At 33.4% G+C, this 14,571-nt stretch overlaps 2 protein-coding genes across 3 annotated transcripts; both read left to right on the top strand.

The window, feature by feature from the left end:
• Positions 1–629: 629 nt before the first annotated feature.
• On the top strand, positions 630–3,627 carry LOC131613859 (lysine histidine transporter-like 6). 2 transcript variants are annotated; one of them, XM_058885500.1, is made up of 9 exons: positions 630–830; positions 965–1,024; positions 1,150–1,289; positions 1,438–1,821; positions 2,063–2,456; positions 2,681–2,786; positions 3,022–3,113; positions 3,216–3,284; positions 3,372–3,627. In XM_058885500.1, exons 2-9 carry the CDS (start codon positions 1,004–1,006, stop codon positions 3,468–3,470), a joined length of 1,305 nt encoding a protein of 434 aa, XP_058741483.1. In that variant the 5' UTR covers positions 630–830; positions 965–1,003; the 3' UTR covers positions 3,471–3,627. The 2 variants fall into 2 exon arrangements, with proteins under 2 accessions (XP_058741483.1, XP_058741488.1); XM_058885505.1 differs by having other exon boundaries at positions 995–1,024.
• A 1,061-nt stretch (positions 3,628–4,688) lies between these two features.
• LOC131643782 (probable aspartyl aminopeptidase) lies at positions 4,689–13,950 on the top strand. Its single transcript, XM_058914102.1, has 9 exons — positions 4,689–4,984; positions 5,064–5,199; positions 7,164–7,436; positions 8,308–8,455; positions 10,762–11,001; positions 11,376–11,508; positions 12,537–12,718; positions 12,956–13,068; positions 13,533–13,950. The coding sequence occupies exons 1-9, from the start codon at positions 4,747–4,749 to the stop codon at positions 13,639–13,641; spliced, it is 1,572 nt and encodes a 523-aa protein (XP_058770085.1). The 5' UTR covers positions 4,689–4,746; the 3' UTR covers positions 13,642–13,950.
• The last annotated feature ends 621 nt before the right edge of the window (positions 13,951–14,571 follow it).

Genomic DNA, 14,571 nt, shown 5'->3' on the forward strand with positions numbered 1-14,571 from the left:
CTAGAAAAATATAGATTTAATTAAATATGTTATAGGCTACTCTATAAATATACTTACCTTTTATTTTTATTCTCCGTAAAAAAAAAAAATTTTTTTACTTTTAGTTATAAATATAATTTATTTATTTTACTTCTGGCCAATGATTATTATTTTAGTTTTTGTAAGAAAAGAATGTTATGTTTAAATTGATATTTTTAATTAGTAGACTTGATTTTCATCCCTTCAAAAACTAATTATAAAATTAACAAATTTTACCGGTTAAAATAAACTGAGTTGACTCAATCAATGCACAGATTCTATTTTAATCACTATTTTAAAAACCGGACATCAAATCGGTGAGGTTACTAGGTGAGGTTACTAGGTCACTGGTTTATTGGTCGAACCACTGGGTCATTGGTTAAATAAAAAAATTGTTTAAATTATAAATATTATTTATACAAAATTTATTTTCTTAATATTATTGTATTTATTTTCTAATTATAAAAAAAAAAAATATACGCTCTAAAATTTGAAGCCTGTTCTATGCAATTGTGGAAGGCCGGGCCCTGAAAATAAATATAAATATTTTTTAGAAAAATTAAAAATATAAATATTTTAGGGACAAAATATTTTATTATAAACTCCTCTACAGGTTTCTTACATTGTAACTAGGCATGGTTTGGATTAGAGTGAATTATAATCAGAATCAGTTAGTGATGGAAAAACAACTCCTAAGATAATCTTGCTTTACTTTTTGGGGTTTAAAAGTTGATTTAACCCACCTTGAAACTTATTCTTTGAACTCAGTCACCTCTTTTGACCTTTAATCACAACAACAAAAACACTAAGTGGTAGGGTGCATAAATATGTTTACTATTATTACTATTATAATTAAAATTATTATTGCATTAAATATTTGTTACATATCAACCTTTACTTGCATATATATAACTGATGCACTTCACTTTAATTCCAACATCCTAAGGTGTTTTCTTTCTCTGATCTTCTTTGCCAGTGACTTAAAATGGTTTCCACTCCTCCTAAGGTAATTCCAAGTTAGTGTGTATATTACTATATATAGAATATTATTTGCATGGTCTCATGCACTAGTTTTTGACAATGTTAACACAATTCAAATGCGTGATTAATTTGTGTTTTTGATGATTGCAGATTATTCAATTAGAACAAAAAGGGGTGGTTATCGGCCCTGCCCGTCGAGCCAAATGGTGGTACTCGACTTTCCACACGGTGACAGCCATGATAGGTGCTGGTGTTCTCAGCTTGCCATATGCCATGGCCTATCTAGGATGGTAAATTAAATGAAGTAGTTTCAAGAAAAAAATATTTTTATTTATCAGTGTTTTGAAAGTTCAATGCAATAATCAAATTTATTGATTTTTTTAGTATTTGTAAATAATTTTAAAACATATGTGTGACTATCTTTTGTCTTCAATGTAGGGGTCCAGGGATCTTGATGTTGTTACTGTCATGGTGTCTAACCTTAAACACAATGTGGCAAATGATCCAGCTACATGAATGTGTTCCGGGGACTCGTTTCGATCGATATATTGATCTTGGTAGACATGCTTTTGGACCAAAACTTGGAGCATGGATTGTTCTACCTCAGCAACTGATTGTACAAGTTGGGTGTGATGTTGTGTATATGGTTGTTGGTGGGAAGTGTCTAAAGAGTTTTGTGGAGATAGCGTGCACCGATTGCGCACAAATCAGACAGTCTTATTGGATTATGATTTTTGGTGGAATTCATTTTTTTCTGTCTCAGCTTCCCAATTTCAATTCTGTTGCTGGTGTTTCTTTAGCAGCAGCTGTGATGTCCTTAAGGTACTTCTTGATTTCACATGTGACAATGATGAGAAAGTAAATACTATAAACAAACAAAAGTATGATTATCACTTCAAAAATATTGTATTTGAGGGCCGTCCCCACAGGGTCTAAAATTTTTAATGGTTAGACTAGGGCCTCTAATTGTTTTGTCACGCTTGAACTATGGTTAACATACACAGGACGTCAGGACCTCTAAAAACTTAACACGTCTCTGATTATTATGGTGTTTTGATTGCAGTTATTCAACTATAGCCTGGGTGGCTTGCTTATCTAGAGGTCGGGTCGACAATGTCAGCTATTCTTACAAGCAAATCAGCAAAAGTGATTTATTGTTCAGAGTCTTCAATGCGCTTGGTCAAATTTCATTTGCATTTGCTGGCCATGCAGTTACCCTTGAAATTCAGGCTACGATTCCGTCAACACCTGAGAAACCTTCAAAGATACCGATGTGGAAGGGTGCTGTGTGTGCCTATTTCATCAATGCAATTTGTTATTTTCCGGTTGCAATCATTGGATATTGGGCTTTTGGACAAGATGTTGATGATAATGTACTTATGTCACTAAAAAGACCTTCATGGCTTATTGCCTCTGCTAACTTGATGGTATTCATACATGTTATTGGTAGCTACCAGGTAGGTCTCCGAGCAAAATCCATAAAACCTTAAATTTGTGAAAACTGGTAAAAACATGTTTACGTGTTTTTACTCTTTCACGTACAAATATTTGAAAGAGTGAAAAATATTGTGACGATTTTGTGATTAAACGCAAAAATGAAAGTGCAAATATAAAATGTTTTTTGAACGTAGATAGGTCTAAAATTCTATTTTCTGCTCGATGGGGCAAAAATATATTATAGGTTTATGCGATGCCTGTTTTTGACTTGATTGAGAAGATGATGATGCAAAGACTGAATTTCCCTCCTGGTGTGGCACTTAGACTTGTAGCTCGATCTGCTTATGTAGGTAAGATGTCAAAATTCGAGTCAAAACTAATCTATGTTGTTATTATTGTATAGCAAGTTCATGCATTCACGCAGTCCATACATTGGTAGTTCTTGGATGTCAATTTCACGGCTACTGAATGCATGGACTGCTTACCGCAACAAATTCAAATTTTCAGTCGTAGAGTAAGGGATGGATAATTATTTTCTTCAGGATAAGTCTTGATATGTTACTAAAGTTTGTTGATATGTTACAGCTTTTACATTAATTTTTGGGATCACTTTTCCCTTCTTTGGAGATCTTCTTGGATTCTTTGGTGGATTTGGTTTTGCTCCAACTGCATATTTTGTAAGGCTTTTTGTTCACATTTTCTTCATGCTCATATCAAATTGCCAAATTTAGTTTTCAAAACTAAAAAATAATGCAATTATTGGCTTGTAACTGTTTCAGCTTCCTAGCATAATGTGGCTGATAATCAAGAAGCCAAAGAGATTCAGCACCAACTGGTTCATCAATTGGGTAATAATCAATTCACATTAGAACCATCTTTTCTTTAAAATTTAACAATCCAAAATCAGAATACAATTGATGTGTATTTCATTTCAGGGTTCAATTTACATAGGAGTGTGTATTATGGTGGCATCCACAGTTGGTGGCTTAAGGAACATTATTGCTGATTCATCCACTTATAGTTTCTATACCTAAACTACATGATGTTGCAATTATCTCAAACTTTACCCAATGTCTTTACTTTTTTTGTAGTATGATGAATCATAGGTAATGTATGGTTAATTATAAAAAATAATAGCTCACATAAAGTAGCACAATGTTGAATTGCATGGTGTATACTATTAAATTTTAATCGCAATTTTAATCCTTCCTACTATTTCACTTTGTAAGAATAGTCTATATTTTTTGTTTTATAATGTAACTCAACCGTGAATACGAAGGTTTAGAGTTTACGAAGGTTTAAACTCTAGTAACAACATTCAATCTAACAATATTAACTTTTGTGTTGGTTGAGTTAGGATTTGTCAACATAATAGTCCTTATTTTTTTTAGTCAAGTAATTTATTGGCTGAAATATTGAAAATTCAACCGTGAGTACCAAGGCTCAAACTCTGATGATGACGTTCAACCTAACAATATCGACTTTTGTATATGTTTTGCCAGGATTTGCAGAAAGAATAGTCCATATTTTTCTTTGGTCAAATATTCTAGTAGCTGAAATACTAAAAACTCAACCGTGAGTACCATAGTTCGAACTCTGATGATGACGTTCAATCTAACAATATCGACTTTTGCATGAGTTGAGCTAGAATTTGCCGAAAGGATAGTCTCTATTTTTTTGTCAAGTAGTCTAATAGCTAAAATACTAAAAACTCAACCGTGAATATCAGGGTTTAATCTCTGATAAAGACGTTTAATTTAAGAATATCGACTTTTGTGTCTGTTGAACTAGAATTTATAAACAAAATAGTTTAGCAGGTAAAATTTCACTATTTAAAAATTTAAAAATAAATAAATGAGATGTGTCTGGTTCAAATTAGTGTCTATTAAGTTTATTATCTCTGCTGAGCTATTAACTGAAGTGATTTATCTAAAAAATAATAGATCCTACTCCCTCCGTCCCAAAATAAGTGTCGCATTTGATAAAATTATTTGTCCCAAAATAAGTGTCGCTTTAAGTTTCCAATACAATTTTAATTTTTATCTTCCAATTATGCCCTCTAATTAATACTCTTAATTTATTATTCTTTCACTTTACATTTATGATCATTCAAATACACCAATAATAAACGGTGATAGTTTTGTAAAAACACTATTCTCTCTCTTTCATTTATCACATTTTCTTAATCTGTGTGAAATGACCAACTATGACATATGTTATGGGACGGAGGGAGTAGTATTTTAGTTCATATAAAATGCAAAATAGATATAGTTAACACTCAACGGCACGGTTGTTATTAGCGTTAGAACCATGGCATCAATAACTCGACCGCACATTCTTCTGCATTCTTGCGCTCCATCACTCAATCTCAAGCTCACTTCTTCGTCATCATTTCTTCGCCACCAAAAACTCCCAAATTCGTTACCCTTCACTCGTCGACGTAGCTTCTTCTCCGTCAATTCAACGTCTCATAAATCCGAATCCGTTTCCATTGTAAACGACCTTCTTGATTATCTCAACGAATCGTGGACGCATTTCCACGCCACAGGTAGTTTCGTCGCTTTTTCAAAATTCCAGAAATACCCCTCCTCATTCTTCCGGAATTAACCTTTCCATTTCCTGCGCAGCGGAGGCAAAACGACAATTACTCGCCGCCGGTTTTCACCTTCTTAACGAGAACGAAGAATGGAACCTCAAACCAGGTGGACGCTACTTCTTCACTCGCAACATGTCTTGTTTGGTTGCTTTCGCCGTAGGAGAAAAGTGAGTTCAGTTATCTACGATTTACTATTTGTTTGTGTCGTTTATGACTTTGTTATTAGAGTGAATTTGTAAATCTGTTCTCGAATTTATAAGCATTGCTCAAAATAGTATAGAATATTTGCTAATTGGTAAGTTCATCCTCGTGAAATTGTAAAATGTATGTCAAAATATTCTCCAGGTAGATTTCATGTCAATGCCACCACATTAGGGACTGATTTGTCTATGAAATTTAGGTCGGGACTAATTTTCCAATAATAAGCCAATGCACAATTGTAATTAGGACAAATATTGTTAAGAAAAAGTATGCTAAACTTTTATGTAATGCCATATTTATGTTAGTGAAAATAAATATGAAATACCTGACATACCAATTGATTCCGGGGTTCGGTCAATATTGCATACCTCTCCAAACTGCTATAGATCTTTACTTTACAGAAAGAGAAAATATATTGTCTTTACAACAAATTCAAAACACTCAAAACCCAAATGCACAGAAGCTAAATTATTTTTCTTGTTTCTCTCTCTTTTTCTTTACTTCTTGCTAGATTTAATTTTGATTTATTATGTTGTTTTACTTTTGACTTAATTTATAGGAAGCATGAGCAGTGTTGTCAAATTGCCCCGCCATGACCGCTACGGATATACATGGAGGTTTTTGGGCTGGCCGCAATGGTAAATATTGGCCGCTATTGTGGGTTTTTCTGCCATAATCCGCAATAACGGCGCCGCAAAGCGTCTGGTATGGCGGGATTTTGGCTCTCCGCCATGGACCGCCATCCGCCATTGACAACACTGAGCATGAGGGAGGCTAGGCTCTGTTGCTTTCTATTCCTAATTTTAAAATATTAGAAAGCTAATCATTCATTGTTTCTAGACTTTTTCAACAATCTCCCACTTAAACACTGATTTTAATCTATTTTCACACCTCGATCGATGCAGTAGCCTTCTCTAATCTTTTATTCTAGCAGACCAACTGAAGCTAAGCATACATTCACACCTTTGTTAACATGTCTGATGGAAAAGAGGTAAAACTCTCACATCCTATAGTTTTCGATTGTGTAGCATATGTGCACATAAGTGATCAAGGTAGAAATATACTTGATCCAAAATCAAAAAAGTGCATTATCATCGGTTATGGTGAGGATGAGTCTGGCTACCGTCTTGATCACTTATGTACACATATGCTACACAACCAAAAACTCTAAGATGTGAGAATTTTACCTCTTTCCCATCATACATGTTAATAAAGGTGGTGACCATTGACAAACTAAAGTTGAATTCAACTTCAGTTGACCTACTAGATTAAAATACAGAGAAGGTTGTTGCATTGATTGAGAAGACAGATTGAAATAAGTCTTCAAGTGAAAGGTTGTTGAAAAACTCTAAAAACAATAAATTGGAAGCTTTTTAACTTCTTAAAATACCACAAAACCTTAAATAGAGAAACATAATTATAAAAATAGAAAGCAACGGAGCCTAGCCTCCCATGCTTCCTATAAATTAAGCCAAAAGTAAAACAACATAATAATACAATTCAGAGCCCGCAAGAAGTAGAGAAAAATAATGTAGTGTCTAGGCATTTGGGTTGTGAGTGTTTTGAGTGTGTTGTAAACACGATATATTTTCTCTTTTTATTAAGATCTGTAGCATTTCGGAGACGTAGGTATTATTGGCCGAACTCTGTAATCAATTGGTCTGTCATTTATCTCATATTTATTTTCTTTAATATAATTTTTCTTAACAACTGAGTTAAATTTCACAGGCAAATTACATCATAGCCTTTGACATTAGAAATGAATCGAAGGACAATTTTGAATGTTTTACAATTTTGGGAATGTATTTGTCAATTTGCAAAAATGAGTTACTATTATGACAAATGCTTACAATTTTGAAAACCAACTTGCCTATTCACTCTTGTTATTATTATTTGATGATGAAATTGTAATGGAACTTCTTTGTTGAAGGTACGATGTAGGTAATGGTTTTTATGCGATAGCGGCACATACCGATAGTCCGTGTCTGAAATTGAAACCAAAAACGGCGTCGTTGAAGTCTTCTTATATGATGGTAAATGTTCAGACTTATGGAGGGGGATTATGGCATACTTGGTTTGATAGGGATTTGAGTGTTGCAGGGAGAGTCATTCTTAGAAGAAGTGATAATTCTTTTTATCATAAGCTTGTCAAAGTCAACAGACCCATTTTGCGTGTTCCCACTCTGGCCATTCATCTTAGCCGGTACTATTAATATAACCCATTTTCATGTTTCTTACTTCAATAGTTCAATTACAACTCCTAGTTGCACTTAGGTCTCTTTGGATTGTGACTTGTTTGAGCTTAACTAAGGATTCCGTCTTTGTTACTTCAATTACAACTCCTAGTTGCACTTAGAGCTTGTTTGAATTGACTTATTTGAGTTTATCCACTGATATAAACACTTGTGTAACTATTTGAAAGGGCTTATGGAAATTGCTATATGTCCATAAGTTGTTCTCAGTTTATTTTCATAAGTTCTTCATCTTAGCTTGTGAAAACAACTTATAGGCTATAGCTTATATGAAAAAGTTTTACTTTATTTTATCTTTTGTTATAGAAATAGTTTATGCAAAATCACTAATATGATAAACCTTTAATTAATCTATTTATCAAAACAGGTCCTAACACTAACTAACTATCATCATCATGTTGATACATTCGACAAACCAACCATTATGGTCCAATGAGAATAACTCATCTAAAGTGAGTAGCAATCTCAATTAGTAATGGGAAATTTGAGGGTTGATAATTCAGTGCCCCTTTGATTTGTTATGCATGTATAAGTAACATAATCATTGATTTATTCATCAATGGTTAAGTACTTACTTTAGAGGAGCAAAATCTGATTTTTCAATGATATCATTTATCTCTTGTTTCCATAAATATTTTCAGTTAATGATCAGCAATCGCTATCAAACATCTGTACTATTATTATTGATGGAAATGTCTGGATTTTTCTATGCGACCCTAGTATTTTTGGCTCATTACTTCTTTACTATATGTTAATGCTCTGCCACAAAGGCATGCAGGCTAGCAGATTCTATTGTTGTCTCATATTTGTTTCATTGTTTAGCACAGTGAACCAGGATGGTTTCAAACCAAATCTTGAGACTCATCTTCTTCCTTTACTCTCGATGAAACTTGATGACACTTCTTCAGACTCAAAAGAGAAGACTGCTGCATTGTCATCCAAAGCGTCTCATCATCCACTGCTTATGCAGGTATGTAATTTTTTTTTCCCTTTCGGGTCAAGTTTGAATTTGAAGTACTCTTGAAAGGTACGAACTTTGAACAATTTTTCGTGTTCATGGATTCAAACTAATTGTGCTTCATTTGAATATTGCTATTGTAACCATCTGAGGACAGTAAACCATGCATACCAATAAAAAATTTCAAACATTTATTTTAAAAAGACAATTTCATCCACCACTATTGTTCTCTTGTTTGTTTCCCATTCTTTCTGCCCAGTATAGTGAGCAAAAGAAAGAAAATTAAAATCAAATTCACTGTTTGCCAAATATAAATTGAAACGATTTTATACTAAAGCTATTGTAATACTGGATAGATATCTTTGAACGCAAGTCAAAGAAACATCACTCAAAGCCTGGCATGGCAATGTTAGGGAACTTGTAAAAAATTATTCTGCGGGCTATTATTGCTTTGCCTACCCTTCAGGTCTTGACCACAGCTAGATATCAGTATGCTACTATAGGGTAGAATACTGTTTTCTCAAGACATTCATGAGTTGATATTGATCAGTATTGTCAAATATCCACCATGGCCGCGTGAGCGGAGGTAGGGGGAGGCATATTTTTTTAGATTTTATCAACTAACATATAATACTATTAAATTATTTTCTTTTTGTAATTAATTAGTTTTGGTTCTCTTGTATATATTTTATATTGGCTCATTAAGAATTAGATGCTTTATTTTTTTGGTGTTTATCTCTTCATTTTTTAGTTAATTCTTATAATAATGTTTTTTATTAAATTGAATATGTATGTTCATTTAGTTTAGTTAAAATAATGTATGAGAAGAATATTATTTTCTCATTTTTTATGATAAAAGAAAGCGTAATTTATAGAACATAGTATTATGCATCAATTTTAGAGTATATTTGAATTGGTGTAATAGGATAGAACATTGCAAAATGAAATGCGATAACATTCTTTTTTTTTTTAAATAAAACTACCTTATTTTATTCAATTTAGCTCCATTCTACTCTATGCCATGTATTCAAATATATCATAAATTCATAGAGTAATATTAAGTTATTAACAATGTTTGAGAAATTAGTTTTGTTAGAGTAATTATATTGTATTAATTGTTAATCATATGTATAAACTATTTCCTATAATTTATCTAAAATATTCATTTTATTATTATAAGCATGGTCTATATTTTTCTTTTGGCCATGTAGCATAAATTTCCTAGTTCCACCTCTGCATGGCTGATTGCGATGGCGGATTTGGCAGTGTCAGTTTTTTGGCTTTCCACCATAGTCCGCCATATGCAATCTATAAGACTGATATTGATGATGGTAAGCAAAACATTGAGACCTCTCAATTCACAGTTCTTGTACTTGTGATTTCGTAGTCTCAAGATTGTAGACAACTTAATTGTATATAATGAGTGGTGCTAACCTGGATCATATGAAGGGTATCCGTTAAGAAATCTAGATTTGGAAAGTTACTATTTATTGGAAATTACAACACTCAATGCATTACTAATTTCAAAAGCTACACTTTCCCACCAAAAAAACTGTGATTTTCTTAACCACTGTCTTAGCATTTTCCTTCATACATATTTTTTATGTTTCGGCCCATTGCAATTTAATAACATACTATCTACTGAATTGGTTGCATTAGATATTTGCTTTTTAGATGCATAAAAATATGCTGGAAGATGGGCTGTAAATATTCAGGCATTGAGGGTAGGGACTGTTGAACGATTTTTTTTTTTACTTGCTTTCATGTTTTATATAAAAGAGTATATTAAATGGACTGAAACGATTTAGGCAGAGTTGTAAACAAATGATAAAAGAGGCAGCAAAGAGCATTATATGGAATTGATAGCTCCAGAGTAAGTACCGGTGATCTAGGCAAGACGCAATGAGGAAACATAACTTCATGTGTATGTGGCTGCACATGGCCAATTTTATATGTTAAGAGTCTCACATCGGACAATATATGGCCTGAACATGTGCTTATAAGTGGGGGCAATCCTCACCCTACTAGCCGGTTTAAGCCGGTTTTGTAGGGATGAGTTAGGCCCAACCATATTTCTTAACGCTATTTAACATAGCCATGTTTATTATGTTGGATATCCGAAAAAAGCTACCTAGCCAAATTGGTTGATCTCTTTGCGTTTTAGCGATTAAAACGGATACCATGTGCCATACTGAAATGGAATTATACAAGCTTGTCTGTCTCAACTTTTAACTACCCGAGGTTTTGAGTGTAGCTTACTTAACTTTTGCTTAATGCTTACTCTATTCTCTATAATAGCCCTTGACATTAATTTTCAGATATTGGCAGAGGAGTTGAAATGTGAAGTTGATGACATAGTGAGTATTGAACTGAATGTTTGTGATACTCAACCTAGCTGTCTTGGAGGTGGAAACAATGAATTCATTTATTCTGGAAGATTAGATAATCTGGCTTCAAGTTTTTGTGCATTAAGGGCACTTATTGACTCGAGCGAATCTCCCGGTGACTTAGCTAATGAACATGCAATTCGGATGGTTGCTCTATTTGACAATGAGGAGGTACTTTTCTTCTTTTTAATTTGTATGCTTCTTATTTTATAGATGCCCGATTTTTATTCCAGTAACAAGCCGGTTTTGCATGGTTGAGTTAGGTCAAACCACATTTCTTAACAATAAATATCTCGTTATTATAATTATATTCAATAACAATGTACAAGAAAGACTATATCATTAAACAATTGCAATAAAACTTTCATTCAAATTGATGGAAATAACCTCACATCAATCATTAGTATTGTGGGATTCTTTTCACTTACAATAAATCAAATTAATTCTTTTATGATATATCCTACTCACATGTTGGTATATTGCATCTACTGTAATGATATTTTTCCGTTGATTTCTCAGTCCTACATCTAACTACTTTTATTTAGGTGGGTTCAGATTCTGCTCAAGGAGCCGGTGCACCCACCATGTTTCAGGCCATGAGACGGATAGTTGCGAGCTTGGCAAATAACAATGTTGGTGAAGGCTCTTTTGAGCGAACTATTCGCCAATCATTTCTTGGTATATCCTCCTCTTGCAAATTTGTGACAAATGCATGAGCATACAGTTTGACACCATGAGTGTAATTCCAATATTATGGGTTGATTGCCAACTTCGGTTATCAATCTTCTGTTAGTAACTTAGTAGGTCAACCGGGATTACTAAGTAGAGTGGCTCTTGTGAAGGCTTAGATTATTGATTAGGCTTGGAACTTTTTGGGTAGAGTTTAAGTAAGAATGGAGAGAGTACGGGGCTTAAAATAATGGCTGAAAATGATAAAAGAGGTCCTGTAAGCTGTTTCAATTTCAGCCACGGCAACCAATTGTTGCAAGACTTATATTTTTATAAGGGATGTGAGTAAGGCTCTGTTTGGGAGTTTGGAGAGAAAGGGAAGGGGAGGACTTTGAAAAAATGGAACGATTGAGTGAAAAAAATAGAAGGATTTATGTGGGGAGAGTTTTGGGGATTTATTTTTATTCAAAAACCAAAATTCCCCGAATTTGGGGAACTAAGCATTATTTTATCATTCTTTACAAAATCTTTTTTTTACAAAATGTTAAAGAATTCTTTATATTTTTTTTTTAAAATCATTTTTTGAAGCCCTCCCTTCTCCTCCCCTCCAAACTTCCAAACAAAACCTAAGAAACTAACCCTGATATTTATTTATTAATTTTGTTTCGGGAACTCTCTCTTCTGTTTACTAGATCTATTATGATGCCAATTTAAATTTTTGGGTTCAAACCAAAGATTTAATTAAAAAATGGAAAGAGAGCTTATACTGAATTTGTTTAAGGATTTCTGAAAATGTGTTGATGATTTTGTCTTGCAACCCGGAGAGTGTCTCATTAATTAGATGTCAAAAATATATTACAGTTCAATACTTGGTGATTTTGTCTATTGGAAAATAGTATATGGATAACTGAGTATATGGAAAATAGTGATTTTTATTGTCATATGAGCATTAGTAAATTTAATGTCCATAATTTATTGTCTTACATAATATTCTAAAAGGGACCACTAAATTACCTTTTGGATTCTGTTCCTAACAGTGTCTGCAGATATGGCCCATGGAGTTCATCCAAATTTTTCAGATAAGCACGAGGAACACCACAGACCGGAATTGCAGAAAGGACTTGTTATTAAGCACAATGCAAACCAGCGCTATGCTACAAGTGGAATCACATCTTTTCTTTTCAAAGAAGTTGGGAAAATCCATAATCTTCCAACTCAGGCAATTCCTCTCTATTATTTCATTTTTGTTTAAACACCTTATTCCTTTTAATGCAAATTATTTATTTAAATGGAATGTTTAGCAAAAAGTCTTCAACTTTTTTTTTTGAAGTTACTGTGGGTAGCTTTTGAAAATAATCTCTTGCAATAGATGAAAGAGAAAGTAAAAGTGTTATTTACGCTTGTTATATCAGTTAATTGACGTGTCTTAATATTATATTTTATCTGCACACTGTAGGAATTTGTCGTTAGAAATGATATGGGATGTGGATCAACCATTGGTCCAATACTCGCTTCTGGGGTTGGCATCCGAACTGTTGACTGTGGAATTGCTCAACTTTCAATGCACAGGTATCAAATAGTTTTAGGGGGAAAAAACAACGGCCTATATGATATCAAAACCTTGTCATATGTCCAGCCTTGATACTTAAAAAGTATAAGTTATAATCATGTCTAACAGTTGGTTCTTGCACATTAAGAATTTGTTTGGAAAAAATATAGAGGATAGGTGATAAGGTAGCTTATAGTGGATGAGTTAATAGCTTATAAGTTAGTTGATAGCTTATAGAGAATAAGCTAGCTAATTGAATTTGTATTGTTTGACAAAATTAACGGTTAAACTAACTTATACATGTAACAGAATAAAATAAGCTATAAGCTCATGAGAAAATGGAAGAAGAAAGAACATTCTAGTAAATAAGCAAATGTTATTACTTTATTGTTCCAAGTTCCAATTCATCCCTGACTCACTCCAAGAGTATATAATATCAAAACTTTCTACTGCATGTCTGAGTCTGCTTGTACTTGGTTTGCAGTATAAGAGAAATATGTGGGAAGGAAGATATAGACATTGCATACAAGCATTTCAAAGCTTTCTATCAAAACTTTTCCAGCGTAGACAAGATGCTGACTGTGGATAGCTGAGCTGTGTTGCTGAGAATATGTATGGTGCCATAGTTGTGTTTGATGAGGAAGTGCTGATAATGGAATCAGATGTATACATTGGTTTTGCAATTGGTTTAGATTAGATGATTCCCGGAACAAAGTGCTTCTAAAACCTTAGCACATCCACTTTCTTGCCTAGCATTTAGTTTGATTATGCAAGAGTTTTGTTTTACATATATATGTCTGAGTTCAGGCCCTTTCTATTTGCTCAGAAGGCATCTGTTGTTAATACATTAATAACAATTGGAATTTTGGTTTTATTTGGTTACGCTGTGTATTTTTTATTAAGATGCGTACTTGGTAATTTCTTTTGGGGATGGGAAAAGTCCTCCAGAAAAACAGTGATGTCTGGTATATCTGGCCCCAGTGTAACATTTATGATGGGGCAACCTATTTTCTTTTATCCGCATATGACCATCCTTGGGGTTGCTTTTCCCACCCTTAGTGATGGAGAGTCACCCTAATGAATCTCAAAATTGTCCTTCCAACATTTAAGAAGTACACCTTCGAATGTCTCTAATGCACACAAAAACACAAGTGACACACTTTCATTTTATCAAAAAATACTCCGAAAATGTATATTTGGACTAATCCATACAATGATTGTGTTTATTTCACAAGTTAGTGAATAATTTGGAAGTGCAATTCCGAATTTGTCAAGCGGAAAATTGAATAAAACACCATCTTGCGTGTATTCTTCATTCATGAGCATACCACCATTCTTCTTTAAACCCTATCAAAATCTCTTTCCATATTCAATCGAGTTTTGTATAGGTAACGTACATGTATTTCCTTCCTCATTGCTTGCTAGAATATGGTTTTTGTTGGGGTAAAACGGACGTTGCATCCGGAAGTGTAATGCTGGATTACTAATGAATGTGGTTACATAAGTGTATTTTGGGATTATTG

This window comes from Vicia villosa, linkage group LG1, assembly GCF_029867415.1.
Source record: "Vicia villosa cultivar HV-30 ecotype Madison, WI linkage group LG1, Vvil1.0, whole genome shotgun sequence".
NCBI classification, from domain to species: domain Eukaryota; kingdom Viridiplantae; phylum Streptophyta; class Magnoliopsida; order Fabales; family Fabaceae; genus Vicia; species Vicia villosa.